The sequence below is a fragment of the Prionailurus viverrinus genome, chromosome A2 (genome assembly GCF_022837055.1).
Source record: "Prionailurus viverrinus isolate Anna chromosome A2, UM_Priviv_1.0, whole genome shotgun sequence".
Taxonomy (NCBI): Eukaryota; Metazoa; Chordata; class Mammalia; order Carnivora; family Felidae; genus Prionailurus; species Prionailurus viverrinus.
The window spans coordinates 115,600,911-115,616,506 of NC_062562.1; the positions used below are offsets into that span (position 1 = coordinate 115,600,911).

Genomic DNA, 15,596 nt, shown 5'->3' on the forward strand with positions numbered 1-15,596 from the left:
AACAACATGAAACTTCACTTTTTTAGACTTAATCTATGTAAACTGTATTTTATTTTATTTTTCACTTAAAAATTTCATATAATTTACTAAGTACCCTAAAATCCTCAGTGTACTTATTTTGTGTTATTAAGTTGAAGACTAAATATATATGTAGTTCTTTTTTTTAGTTCTTTTTCGCTACTTAAAACTTTGTATTGTTGACTAAATCAAAGTCATGAAATACAATGTTATAAAAGGACCTAATTTATAAATACTGTTCTTATTATTGATACCTACCTGGGCAAACAGTTTTAACAACAAATAAATGAGAAATACAAATTCAATCTATTCTATTTTCATGTTAATTTGGGATTAAGTGAGACAACAGGTATTAAAACAACCTTCTAAAAAGCCCAGACTGTAACAGTAATATAAATGTCAGATTAGGATACTATACTTCAGGGCTGCAAAAATTACCAAAAAAAAAAAAATATATATATCATTAAGTTGGTTGTTACTATTATATAACACATGTATACTTTTGTGTCTGATACTTACTCACACTAAATGTTCATCGCAAATTGAGAAAATCCAAACTATAAATTTCAAAAAACATCATTTTATGGAAAAACTCAAATACAGGACCATGCGAATAGCAAGCTAGCTAATAAAAACTTATCAAGAATACAATTATGGTGTAGCTAATGAAACAAATTAAATAGTCCTTAATGAGTTAACAATCGGCTTTTATGTAATGCTTTGAATCATACCAAATGTTTTTCACTTACTTGCCTCATTATCTCACAAATAAATGCACAAGTAGAAACAATGGTGGGCAGTAATAAAGAATTGGGATTTCACTAGATAAGCCTTTTTATTAGATAACCAGTTGGCAAAAATTATAAGCACTCACTATTTGCAACCATAACTTAATTAGGGGACTTTTCTAGAACAAAGAAGTGATATTTTAACAAGTGTTTTAAAAAAACAGAGAAAAGTTGGTTACCTTCTTCCAAGTATAGATATATTTTTTTTTAAGTGGAAGAAGAATGAGTCATAATGGTTGATGGGGGTGGGGGGCACGGGGAGACAGACAAAAAAACAGCAATTAAATTTGTTCTGGAAGAGGAGAGGGAATGGAAAAACTACAAGGAAATAAGTAAGTACAGATTGTATAATAGAACCTTAAAGTGGTGGAAAATCATTCAGGGATTTAAGAAAAAGGTCTATTAATAGCTGAAATGGTAGATGATGAAGAAAACTTTTAGAAGTAACATTTAAGAATTACTATAGAATTGAAGCATAATTGTAAAGAGATATTTTCTGTTTTCTTTTTAGCTACTTATGTTTATTTTTTAAAGGAAATATATATGTAATAGAATTGCATTTTTATTATTAATTTAAAATTTTCAATAGTCTTTTTCACTATTTTCATCTTCTTTTTAATTGGAGTTTTCATTTTGATTCTTGCTTTGGTTATAATCTACTCTTTCTTCCCTTACCTTAATCCTTTTTAAGTGATTATTATTATCCTTTCCTAGTTGCATTTTACTTTCAAATTATAACTTCTAAATAGCCTTCAATCTGTAGGTCATCTGAAAATCTAGGTTTAAAAAATATACACTAAGTAAAACACAATATACTCAAAAGAATTAATAATATATAAATAAAACTATTAATTCTGAAATGATGACCCTTAAAAGTCAAAAGCAGCAGTTCTACATTATAATTTTACTTTCCAAACATATGTATTGGCATGGAATTACAAAGTCATTAAACTTTTCTCAGAAATGTATACACAAATTTTAAAAAGTTTAAAAACACAACATTAAGTTAAGCCGCATCAGTACAATAGTAAAATAATCAAGTGAGAAGTGGGGGGAAATTAGGCAAATGTGCTAATCGTCAAACATGTCTAAGTTAATAAGTCTGTAGAAACCAAACTTTCCTTAAAAGTCACCCTATTTAGTTGATAGAAGGATACACTGTCTGGTCAAAAGTAAAATTACAGGGCCTTACAAATGTACCTCTCTGCCATAGGATGTTGATAGTGGAGGAGGACATATATGGGGGGAGGGGGACGTGGCAGGAGTCACAGGGTACACGGATGTTGCACTTTCCACTCAATTTTGCTGTGAACCTAAAACTGCTCTAAAAAATAAAGTCTATTATTATTATTATATAAATAAAGGGCCAAGCAAATAAAACTGATCAAAATATAATCCTAGAAATTTGGATTGTTTTTCAATAGTAATAAGAATATAAATTCTGAAATGTGTGGAAATGTTAAAACTATTAATTTTTTACCTTCCAAAAGAATGCTTTCCATTAAAACATAAGCTTTGGATAATTCTTAACTTAAAGAAAAGAATGGCAGATCTGCAATACATTCTAGAAGAGCTCAGAAAAAAAAATTTTAATGTAAGAAATTAAAACTGTTCCAAATTAACTTTAAAATCACTAAAATATCAGTTAGCATTTGCTGTAAAGATAAAGTTTTTTTCTGTTACAATAAGAGAAAAGAATATATGTGATTAATTGTTCTAATTTAATGCATTTGTTTGCATATATAATTTTTGGTGACACAGATATGCAAACATACTAATATATGACTTAATTATCTATATTCTTTAATAACAAGAGATGGAAAGAAAATAAGCAAACAAAAAAAGAAATTCTGCTTGGCTGCATCCATAGGAGAACCTCATTTACTCCTCTCCCTCTTCTCCCCAGATAGGCTGGAAAAAGGAGAAAAAATGTCCATCAATGGATGGATGAAGAAAATGTGCTATGTATACAACAAAATATTATCCAACCATAAAAAAGAAGGAAATTTTGTCATTTGCAACAATGTGGATGGACCTTGAGGGCATTATGCTAAGTAAAACAAACCAGAGTAAGACAAACACCATATGACCTCATTAGTATATGGAACACAAACAAACACACCAAACTCATAGATACAGAGAACAGATTGATGGCTGCCAGAGGCAGAGGTCAGGGGTGGGGTGGGGTGGGCAAAATGGGTGAAAACAGTCACCAGGTATAAACCTCCAGTTATAAAATAAGTAAGTCCTGGGGATGTAAGGTATAGCATGGTGACTATAGTTAATAATACTGTATCATATATTTGAAAGTTGCTAGATCTTAAAAGTTCTTATCACAAGAAAAAAAAATGTGTAATTATGTGTAGCAATGGATAGTAACTAGACTTGGTAGAGTCTAGAGTGGTGGTCATCTTGCAATATACACATATATTAAATCATTATGTTGTACACCAGAAATTAACATAGTATTACTAGTCAATTATATCTCAATTTTTGAAAAAGACATATATATAAGAAAACAGAAAAGAAAAAGGGAAGAGACCCACGGAAAGAAAAAAGGGCCAACTGCTTTCTTCTTTCCTGGCACTAACAATAACAAAGAAAGAGACAAGGAAAAAAAAAAGAAATATGCCTTAAGTTCATGTGTCTTGTCCCTTCTCTATCCCCAGCCCTCATCATCACTGTTTTAGAGTTGCATATTCCATGTTGCTACTGTGTGATACGGTTTGGGGTCTGATATGAAATCCCTCCTCCTGCGAGGGTTGGTGTGGTAAGGGAGTGGTAAGGATACAGGTGGAACAGGAAACAGTTTCATAAAATAAAGAAGCTCTAAATGTGCTCTCACAGAGTCATAAACTAAACCTACATCCTATAGCACTATGCTTCAGAAACATTATGGGATGAAAGCCTTTTGTGGTTCACCCTGAAATCTACAAACCCTTTAACATTGTTTCTGCAAAAATTAATGTAAAAGTAAATTTTGTTAAAATTGATATAATTAATATATAAAAAATCCATTTATAACTTAAGAATTGCCTATATATTTAACAACCAAAGCACAGTTACCTATCTTCCCCACAAGAAGCCAGTGGGCTAGAAAGCCCAGAACAATAAGGTATTCAAGTAGGAATCAGGATCACAAAGATGGAAAACAGTAGTTTTTAATTCAACAGGATGGGATTAACAATGAAAAACAGCACTCTGGGAAGGGAAGCCAAGACTACCCTTAAAAGGGAGAATGCAACCTACCTGTAGAGATAAATACGTATCTTAAAGTAGGAGTATTTTAGTCACTGGAAAAAGAGAATTCACAACTACAGAAGAGTGGTAAAAAGATAAGCCATATTCTATATTGCCTCCGTGAACCTGACTTGCTTTTTTAATAGTTCATTCTCTTCTAAATCCTCATCTGTGATGTTTTTTGTCAACATAAGTGGGAGTTATCCAAGTGTTAGAGTTTTGAGGGTTGAATGAGCATAAGCGGTAGCTGATAAAAGAGATTATTTTAACAAGGCTATTGCATTAAGACACAGGACCAACTCCTCAAACAGTAGCCAAATGGAATCTGGAAGATAGTAAGAATCAAATAGATACAGCATGTTCAGGTAGTCTTATCTCTTATTTTGGTAATTTATTCCTATAAAATATTTCTAGAAAATTGCTTTTATTTTACTGCAGGGTACACATCTTGTTCTGTTAAAAGCATGCATGGAAATATACACATACCTCTTTCTCACACACACATGCATAGATACAATTGAACTTCAATATTTCATATTTTTAATGGCAGAACTTATATACTCTTTTCTAATTCTCCATACAGTCACCTAACGAGCAAGAAGGGAATGTGGAAAAGGAATTAAAACTCATTCTTTGCATTTCCTATAGTAGTTTGGGAGCGATTATGGCCACAGTGACCCACATGATCTGGTTCGTTGCCTGTAAGCCTATTTTCACCTATTAATGCCAAAACAGAAATCTGAAGTCTAGGGTGCCATCATACTAATTAAACAACTTTTTACCTGTAATCTAGTCCCATTCAGTAGCATAATTTTCACTGAAGAAACTGAAGTATGTTTAGACTCTGTATGTTTAAATTGTAACAAAATTTGCCTTGTTAATGGCAAACATTATCACCTCTTTTATGCCTTTCTAAAGAAATTTCAACAACTGTCACAATACTTTAAAAAAATGAAAATGATCATTGGGTAAGCTGGAATTTTCCATCATCTTCCCTTTTGACATATTATCTCCTAGATTTCCTAAGTAGGAACAATGTTCTTATTACGAACTTTCTATTTCACCATGAATAATATTCTTCTCACTTTTGCATTTCTCTGCAGAGACCATAAAAACAACTGGAACCAAATATAGGAGCTACCATTTTCATCACAGTTTACAGGAAAAAGAAAATAGTAATATATATGTTTGCTTGGGGCACAGAAGTGGCTTTTTGCTTCTGGTCCTATGATTACCTTCTGAGAGAGGTGATAGTAATCTTACACTGATTCTTGCCACTACAGTAACTTGTAGGTAGGAGGGGAGTTACCAAAAGAATAAGAAATTAAATTAAAAATAATAAATCTTGAGAAAAGGGAGAGAAGTGAGAAAGCATTAAGAAGTCCATGGTAAATAAAATAAACTTCTAGTAGAATTTTTAAGTAGTAAAATGAAGAAATCAAGGAGAAATATTAAAACAAAAAATCTTGTAAGAAAATTAACTTCCAGTAAATAGAAATGCCCAGAGTTGTATCAATAAAATGGCATTCTTTGCCAGGAAGTACAAAAGAAAATGTCAAAGTCCCTATTACTTGTTCTGTTTCAATATGCAAGTTTACTTGCCAAAGAGTTGAGAAATAAGAAACATTTAGGAATATTTGCCAATAGTTTTGAACAGAAACCCATGTGTGAATAATTTTAACATGCATTTTCCTACTCTCCTACTCTACTGAAATAAATTTAAAAACAAATACAATGTTTAAATAAATTTTCATTCATATATGTAACATAAGGAGCTGTATTCCTTACTGCTTATCACTTGTGGATAATGATTTAGGAGTTGATCCAACAGCTTTCATCCATGCCACTATGATATTATTTACTAAAGTTTGAAGTTATAGCCCTATAAATACAGACAAAAATGTGATAGAATCAACAATCCTCTAATTTGAAGACTTTTTTATTTCTTACCATGTCTTTTCCACCTATGACCTCTTATTGACATGCTGGTTACTGCATTTCTTGATATTCTAGAGGAAGTTGGTGTGATTTCAACTTGAATACACCTTGTACCCTCCTTACTAGACTTCATGGCACCATGAGGCAATGAAGCCTTTATGGCATTAGCAACCTAAGGAAAAAATACAGTTTCAGATTGGTATTAACAGACGTATTATACCCTTACATCAAATAAAATGCCAAATTTTAACAGGTTTTATAAAATCATACTTTCTCCAATGTATTTCCTAAAATGATATGTAAATCTAGGATAAGGAGTAAGAGCTCAGAAGGAAACTATCGTTTTTTTTGTTTTTTAATGTTTATTTATTTTTGAAAGAGAAAGAGACAGAGTGCAAGCAAGGGAGGAAGAGAGAGAGGAAGACACAGAATCCGAAGCAGGCTCCAGGCTCTTAGCTATGAGCAGAGCCCAATGCAGGGCTCAAACCCACAAACCGTGAGATCATGACCTGAGTCGAAGTCGGATGCTTAACTGACAGAGCCACCCAGGCACCCCGGAAACTGTGGTTAAAAATAATATGTAAGTGATGAAATTTAAAATTCCAAAATATTGAAATTATATTTCTAAATGCTTAATGCTAATTCATAAGTGCAGCTCTAGCATGTTAAGGAGAACATTCTTGTAAGTTTAAAAGACTATTAAATATCTCAGAAGTTAGCTTAATGAAATTCTCAAATTCCATTATATACACCTTTTCAAGCATAAAATTTGTCTAGTATAACAGCATGAATCACTGAGTTTAATGGCATTAATGCACTATGAATGGGTACTTCTCAATTTATAGTTCTAAAATGAGAAATCTTAAATTACAAAATTTACATAAACAAGTGAGGCACCTACCAACAATGGCTCTGGATATAATTCTAGCTGAGCTCTGTATATAATATCATCCAATGCTTTTTGAGCTAGATCCCATTCTCCATTATAACTATAAAATTAAATGAAGAAAGTATTAATTATTTTTAATTGATTCTGTATATTTGAACAAATACAATGAGAAAATGTTTGCTGAGTAAAATAATAGATCACATTAGCACACTGCTTAGCATGCCACCCTCCTTGAAAACTTATTTTTATATCTCTGAATTCCTTTCAATTTTATCCGAAAATGCTATTAATAACAAAGAAAATTTTATAGATCTATATTTCTTCTCTAAAGAACATGTCTATTTATAGCCAGATATCAAAAAAAAAAAAAAAAGAGGCAATCTCAAAGCATTTTACACTTTCAAAACAAGTCGGAGCATAATGAATTATATATCATAGAATAATGTTCAGAACACTTTATGGTCAAATTACTCTGTAACTCCCACAGATTTTAGTGAGAATCTACAACTACTGTGGCTTGCAGTATCTTAAGTAATTACTTCTTTGCATTTTGACAGTCATTTAGAACTGTATATGATATATGCTGCAAATATCAGATAGATACTGGGGGGGGGGAGGGGGAAGAGTGTATATTATGCATATTCATTTTCAAAGATATGGCCAAACTCTAAAAATTAGATACATGATAACAATGGACACAGAAATAATGATTTGGTCATCTGCCAACAAAAATAAAGAAGTATGAATTATATCAAGGGTGCAAGTGAGGCCTAAAAAGTAGAAACAGCATTGTTATCTACCCTAAAAACAAGATAAAGTCAGATAATCTAGAAAATCCTAGCTTTCCATGAATCCAGCAAGGAGCTAAAGTCACAGGGCAGCCAAGTAGCCTAAAACCTAAGGGCAGACAGATGCCTCTGAAGATAGATAGGCCACAATGCAAGCAGGTTAGAAGACTTGAGCTAAACTTTTTAAACAAATCGCTAAAAGCCAAGTATGGGCCAGCACTAGAGTATAGAATCTCCAGGAGCAGATACAAGGGGAGCTCATAACCACTCACAAGCTCTTTACCACAAACCTCCTCTAGGCACTCATAAGAAAAACTGGGGGCAAGGCAAGGGACCAGAGGAAGTTGCTCTGGTAGTTCGGGCCTAGAGGAGAAGAGTAGCCACCTGAGCAAGAAAGGCATGAAGACCCAGCCAACCTTTTTCTCAAGTGAAACCAAAGTTTTAAAGCCTCTGGGGAGAGAGTATCAAACCCTTTCACCCCAAGGGCAGAGGTGAAGATTGACTGTGGTAGTGAGAGAAAGAAAAAGAAAAAACTACATGTGGGAAAGGATCAGGAAATTGTCCTATGTTGAGACCACTAGGGTCTCTTACCACTGGAGGAGGGACAGGACCACTGAAGAGCTACCCTCCTTTCCTGAATCCCAGATAGAGGGACACAGGGCCTGCTTATAACTGAGGCTGGACCAGGCAACAGAGAACACCACTTCCTCCAAACCCCCCACCTAGTCTAGTACACATTTAGAAACAAGCAACAGCACTCTATTGCTGAAGGAGGAACAAGACATGAAGAAAGATCGTCTGTGAGGTACAGACAGACACAAAGGAAAAGCTAAAAGCTGAGGATGGAGCAAGAACATTGAGAAAAACCCTCCAGCAATCCAGCTCACACCCTAACTGCCAGGGACCATGAGAGGAATCTGAGGTAGGTGGTGCCATGAAGGTAACCATAACAACAACAAAATCCAACCTCAGCTCATTCCTGCCTATAATAACTCCACTAGAAGCCTAGAAGAAAAGAGGCATGCCCATTTCTAGACACAAACAATATTTACCTCAGTCACTATTGTTCTATCCATGAACAAAAGGATAATGAATCAAATATTACAAGGCACACAAAAAGCAAGAAGAAAACAACCCACTGTCAAGAGACAAAGAACAATAGAGCCAAATTCAAAGATGATTCAGATTCTGTAGTTATCAGGGAAATTAAAATAACTATGATAAATAGTTACACGGAAAACATGTGTGAACAGATGGTGATTTAAGCAGAGAGATGGAAACCATAAGAAAGAGTCAAATGAAAAGACTAGAAATAAAATAGTAACAGAAATGAAGAACCCCTTCAGTGGGCTCATTAATAGACTCAACATCATCAAGAAAAAAATCAATGAATGTGAAGATAGGTCAATAGGAATTACTAAATCTGAAACACAAAGCAATAAAGAGAGAAAATAAAATAGATCAGAGCATCCACGAGCTGTGGGACAATATTAATGGTCTAATGCAGGGGTTGATAAACTTTTTCTTAAAGGGCCAGATAATAAATATTTTAGGCTTGTGGGCCATACAATCTCTATTGCAACTACTCAACTCTGCCACTGTAGCTCAAAAGCAGCCATAGGCAATATGTAAACAAACAGATGTAAATGTGTTTTAATAATAAGGAAACAGGCAGCAGGCCATATTTAGCCCAAAGATCACAAATTCTGCCTTTAGTCAAGAAGCTTATAATCTACTAAGACAAATTAAAGTACTGAATGAATATAATGTAAAGTATAGTAAAATATATATATATAGTAGAAGATAGGGTTCAAAGACAAATACCAGTATCTAAGGCACTAAGTAAGACTGAGCATCAATATTAGAAATTAATAGTAAATTAATAATAAACTTTATGATCAAAGAAGCTCTAAGTGTTTTTCAAGATTTAAAATTTCTGGAAATGGAAAAAGATCTTCATTGGGAAAAAAAGCCATTTGGAAATTACAGCAAAAAAAAAAAAAAAAAAGAGTAATGAAAAAACTGTGAGTATATGTGGGTGTTGCTAATTTTCATTCTGTCCTTGAGTTAAAGAAAGATGAAGTGTTTTAGTTGGTTACAAATTCTTCAGAACATTAAGAGATATGTTTTAAATAATAAAACTATTATCAAGATCTTGATTCATATTCTTTCACAAAAATATGCTGATTGTTTATCCAATGAGATTCTAATATAATAACTATAAGATAACAAAAGCAATAACACAACAGACTATGATTTTCCAGAGAGATCAAAGATTTACCCTGTATATGAAATGAACTTACAAAGCAAAATAAATTCCTGTTAACATTTGTACCATGAACCCTGAAGAAACTGGTATCCTGCTACTTATTCCTTTGTATTTTCTTACATGTTGTCGGGGATAGCCACAAACACAGATTCTAGAAAAAAACAAAATAAATATATTTGTCAAATTGGTAAAAATTTAGGTAGTTTATTTTTTTTTTAACATTTATAAGGAAACAATGTACTAGATATGCTCTCATAACAAACCTAATAGCTATGAAACAAAGAATCTATCCAAACAGAACATTTGTCTAGAACATTTTCTTAGGTAAGTGAAACTGAGGGGAAAAATATATATAAAGCTAGAGGTACGTTATTATATAGTTATTTCACTAATTTCAATCAATCCAATAATTGATAATTTTTAGTTACCATAAAACCTACTACATGAAATTTGGTATTATTTATCATAAATAGATCTATGGTATGATCTTCTATTCCTGACAAAGTTCTTGACACAAACTGCAGGCTCCAAGAAAATACTCCAAAGTTAGACTCAAGTCCCATATAATACACTATAATAAATTTCAGGTAGATTGAAAATTTTAATGTTAAAAAAACGTAAGAGAAATAAAACAGAAGCAAGTAGTTACATATTCTTTATAAGTTTAAACATAACATCAAAGGTAGAATCCTAAAGACCAACAGATTTTACTAATTTTTGTAAAGAAACTACCATGAACAAAGCTGAAATTTAAAGTATTTATTATAATGAAGAATATTTAAGGAGTACGTGTATTTACTATAGTGAATAGGAAGTCACCTAAAGGTCCAACACAGAGAACAAATCATATAAATCATTCAGAGAATACTATGAAACAATTAAACATGACGTTTTGAAAGCTTATTTAAATGGCAGGGGTAAAAACTGTACATAACACATGTTTGGAATAAACAAATAGGTGAATGATGTGTGTGTTACTGCCCAAAGATCATACACAAAGTTAGAGTTGTCTCTGGGCCTTGAGATTCTAGATTTATTTTCTTCTTTATATGTATTTTCTAAATTTTCTATGATCAACAGGCACTGCTTTTAAAACAAACAAAAGTAAGTTCCTATTTTTAATAAAATTAGAAAATAGCTGTTTTCTCATAACATGTTGTGGTTGATATAATAAAACTTCACTTATGATAGTACTAGTCAATAGATTGTCATTATTTACCCCCTCCCACATGCAGTTACTACCTAGGACTTAATATTTCCTCCACTCAGTGAATCTGAGCCTTCATTTAAACATGCTAAAGTATATCACAGACCATTTCAAAAATATACCCTTGAGAATATCATTAATTCAAAGTAACTTTATTTTTCTTCAATTCAAAGTAACTTTAAAGTAAAAATAAAAATTCATTTAATACTGAGAAGGATCTTAGAACTCTTTAGAACCAAGAGTAAAAAAGGAACAGGGATACTTATGGACTGAATATTTATGTTCTCTCCCAAGTTCATATATTGAAGCCCCAATTCCCCAATATAATGGCATTTGGGGACCCTTGCGAATAACTAGGTTTAGATGAGGTCATGAGGATGGGAACACTCCTTGATGGGATTAGTGCCCTTATTAAAAAGAGGAAGGGGGCCAGAATCTACTCTCTGACATGGAAAGAGACAGTGCAAAGGTGGCTTCCTATAAGCCAGAAAGAGGGCCTTCAACACAAATCAAATCTGCTGGTACCCTGTCCTTAGATTTCTTAGCCAGAAGTGTGAGAAATAAATATCTATTGTTTAAGCCACCTAGCCTATGGTACTTTATTAAAGCAGCCTGAGATGACTAAAATAAAAACTGAAAAAAATGAACTGTACCTGAAATAAAACCAGTTCAAATTTTGTTTGATATCATAAAGACTTATATCCAAACTAGAATAGAAATTCCTCTTACTATCTAAAGAAGCAAGCTCAGAAAAAAATTTTTTCCTTACACTTTATATACCTTTATGATAGGGATAGTAGTAAATAATAGAGAATCAATACACAAAAGATAGAATTTTTTCAATTAATGCATTTCTTCATTCAGTAAATAATTTTTAAAGGTTTACATTGTGTCAGACACTAGGAATGTAGATGAAAGACGTAATTCCCTCAGGGATTTACCATCTCATCATGGAGACTGTGTAGTAAACAAATATCTGCAATGAATAAGTTATAAAGGTGGCAAAAGGAGAGAGTGCTAAACTCTAGTGGAAGAAGCAGAGGGTCAGAGAAGGCTTCCCAGAATGAGCCTTGAAGAAAAAGTAGCATTTTCCTGGTGAAAATACAGCAATTGGCAAAAATACAGAAGGATTAAACAGCATGACACCAATGAGATTGAGAATAGAAAGACACTAGAAAAGTAACAAAGATGCAAACTAGGGGCCAGATCATGGAGTATCTTATAACCTGCCAGGCTTTATCATGCAGGCAATTGAAAGCAACTGAAGGGTTTTGTTTTGCTGTTTGAAGCAAGAGAGTGACATGATCAGATTAGTCTTGATAACAGTGTTCCTCTGGAGAGAAGAGTGTCAAAATAGCCCATGAGTGAGATGAAGGTGGCTTGAGGTAAAGAAGTAATGTGGGGAGAAGGTGAAAGGGTGGGATTGGAGTCCCACTTAGGAAGTATAATCATGGGGTAAGACTGAAGAAACAAGAAGAGTGTGTAATTTTCCCACAGTTAGTTTGGATAGCTGGCTGGATGGTAGTGTTATTAAATGAACTTGGACAAATAAGAGATACTGTTTTGGAAGATGCTAAGTATCAGATATGTTGATTCGTAGGTATATGGTATAGATGTCACTTTTGTCTGCCATGAACTCTCCCCCTGACACTAATGTTTTCCATTAATAGCACCTCTAACCCTCTTACTTTTAGGAACTAGTCTTCTTCTATATCATCAAGTATAACCATGTGATTGTGGTATAAATAAAATAACAAAATTACCCGTGAAAAGAGGTCAACACCCTAACATCTATTTTTACTTCTTCCCTTTAATGACATAAGGTATGCTCTCCTCCACTCTCCCCCACCAATTTTAACTAGAACAATAGCCACCTGTTAGAGATCACATTTCCGAGTCTTCCTAGCATCTAGGTGTGACCATGTGACAAGTTCTGGCTAATGATCTGCTAACCAATGTAGTGCAACTTCTAGGTTGTACCCTTAAAAAGTAGTTGCATGCCTTTCACTCTTTTTCTCCATGCTTGCAGGATACAAGGCACATGTAATAATAGTGATCCATCACCATACAGAGAAGAGTAAAATCCTAGGGAATGGCAGAATCTCAAGAAAGAAGGAGTCTGAACACCTTAGAAACATAACCAATCTACCCCCAGACCATCTACCAGCTTGGACTTTTATGTGAAAGAAAAATAAATATCTATTTAAGTTACCATTATTCATCTTTGTTGTAACAGCCAAACCAATATTTAAACTGATATAGTACTCTTCCAATAAAACTACCAAATGTGACCCCAGAGGGGTTTGTGAAGCTTCAGGCTTACAACATCAAAGCCTTTTCGCTGCCTTGTTTTTCACAGTAAAACTGGGAGAGAGGTTCTTTCTTTTGAGTTCATTAAAGGTAGACAATGTAAGCTTTCAGCTGCTTGTGGTCACTGTTCTTACAACCTAGAAGCCTTACACAAAGAAAATACAAAGCTAACAGATGAAGAAGATGAGATGAGAGAGAGAGATGGTAGAGAATATCCAGATTAACATTTGAGCCTCTGGATCTAGTGGATCTTGAGGTCAGTTCCATCCCTGCTCTTCCCAGGAACAAAGAGCCAAAAAATTTTCCCTTTAGCATAATCTAGTTTTATATAGATTATCAATTAGTTGCAGCAAAAAGAGTTCTAACTTTTACAAGGTAAGACATCTTTTTTTAAATGTTTAGTTATTGGTAGGGGGGAGGGAGGGCAGACGGAGGGGAGGACAAAGGATCTGAAGCAGGCTCTGTGCTGACAGCAGAGAGCCTGATGTGGGTCTTGAACTCATGAACCATGAGATCATGAGCTGAGCCAAAGTCACTTGACCGACTAAGCCACACAGCTGCCCCTATAAGACATCTTGATAGAGATGGCTACAGGATTGGATATATAGGTTTAGAATCAGGAAGTATAGGATTCAGGATAGAAGATATAGACAGAAAAAGAAGTTATTGCTATTTATACACAATTTTTTTAAAAAACAACTTTGCCATAGATCTAGAATGGTCAAAAAACTTTTTTTTTTTAAACGTTTATTTATTTTTGAGACAGAGAGAGACAGAGCATGAACATGGGAGGGGCAGAGAGAGAAGGAGACACAGAATTGGAAGCAGGCTCCAGGATCTGAGCCATCAGCCCAGAGCCCGATGTGGGGCTCGAACTCACGGGCCGTGAGATCGTGACCTGAGCTGAAGTCGGACGCTTAACCGACTGAGCCACCCAGGCGCCCCATCAACTTTTAAATTAACTTGAGGTAAGAACTAGAGAGACAATTCTCTCGAACACCAACACATAAGTAAGATTCACAAGGGAAATAGGATTCCAGGTTCTCTGATTTTCTGTATCAGCTACCCATACAGAAGTAAACAATCATATGTTAAAGGATGAACTACAACCTTTATTTAGAAATGCAAAGGATTAGTCTTGGTCCATTCAGGCTGCTACAACACAGTACAACAAACTGGGTAGCCCCCTCTTGAGGGTTGTAGACTTTTCGTTGTATCCTCAATGGCAGAAGGAAGAGGGAACTCTGGCATCTCTTGGCTATGACAGCATCTCCTAATACCATCCTAATACCATCATCTTAGGTGTTAAGATTTCAACATATGAATTCTGGGGGGATACAAACATTCAGACCACAGTGGTTAGTTTCTCATAACTACTAAAACTTTACCCATTTGTAGGAATTAACTGCAGGAATTTTGCATTTCTCAGTGTAAGATTTTTTAAAAAATGAATTATTTTACTTAATCATAGTTATACTTAGTGGATCATAAATTGGAAGTGGAAGAGGTCATCTATTTTTCATTCATTCAACAAATTGTTATTACGTTCTACTGTATGCCAGGCATTTCTCTAAACTCTGACAGCAGTGAACAAAACAAAGTTCCTGAGCTCATGAAGTTCCAGCAGTTGACAGACTATGTATCAAATGAACAAACAAGGTGGTTACAGTGTTATAAGTGCTAAAAGAACATAAACTCAGTAAGGAAGGTGCTATTTGAGAACAATGGTCATGGATTCCAAAACCAGACAGAGACCGCACTAAAAAGGAGAACTATAGACCAATTTCCCTGATGAACATGGATGCAACAATCCTCAACAAGATATTAGCCAACCGGATCCAACAATACATTAAAACAATTATTCACCACAACCAAGTGGGATTTATACCTGGGATGCAGGGCTGGTTCAATATCCACAAAACAATCAATGTGATTCATCACGTCAATAAAAGAAAGGACAAGAACCATATGATCCTCTCAACAGATGAAGAGAAAGCATTTGACAAAATAGAGCAACCTTTCTCGATAAAAACCCTCAAGAAAGTAGGGATAAAAGGAGCATACCTCAAGATCATAAAAGCCATATATGAACGACCCAACGCTAATATCATCCTCAATGGGGGAAAACTGAGAGCTTTCCCCCTAAGGT

The 15,596-nt window shown here is 34.1% G+C and overlaps 1 protein-coding gene across 6 annotated transcripts in view; it reads right to left on the reverse strand.

Moving 5' to 3' along the window:
• Positions 1-15,596, reverse strand: part of HYCC1 (hyccin PI4KA lipid kinase complex subunit 1) — a 152,802-nt gene that overhangs the window by 49,279 nt on the left and 87,927 nt on the right. For all 6 annotated transcript variants that reach the window (XR_007150265.1, XR_007150266.1, XR_007150263.1 and 3 more), the window contains 3 exons: positions 9,965-10,081; positions 6,886-6,973; positions 5,997-6,156 (listed from right to left, as the gene is read on the reverse strand). Coding sequence is in view for 2 of the 6 variants with exons in the window: in XM_047849445.1 (XP_047705401.1) it covers positions 5,997-6,156; positions 6,886-6,973; positions 9,965-10,081 (365 nt within the window). In the remaining 4 variants the exon portion in view is untranslated. The remainder of the gene's footprint in view (positions 1-5,996; positions 6,157-6,885; positions 6,974-9,964; positions 10,082-15,596) is intronic.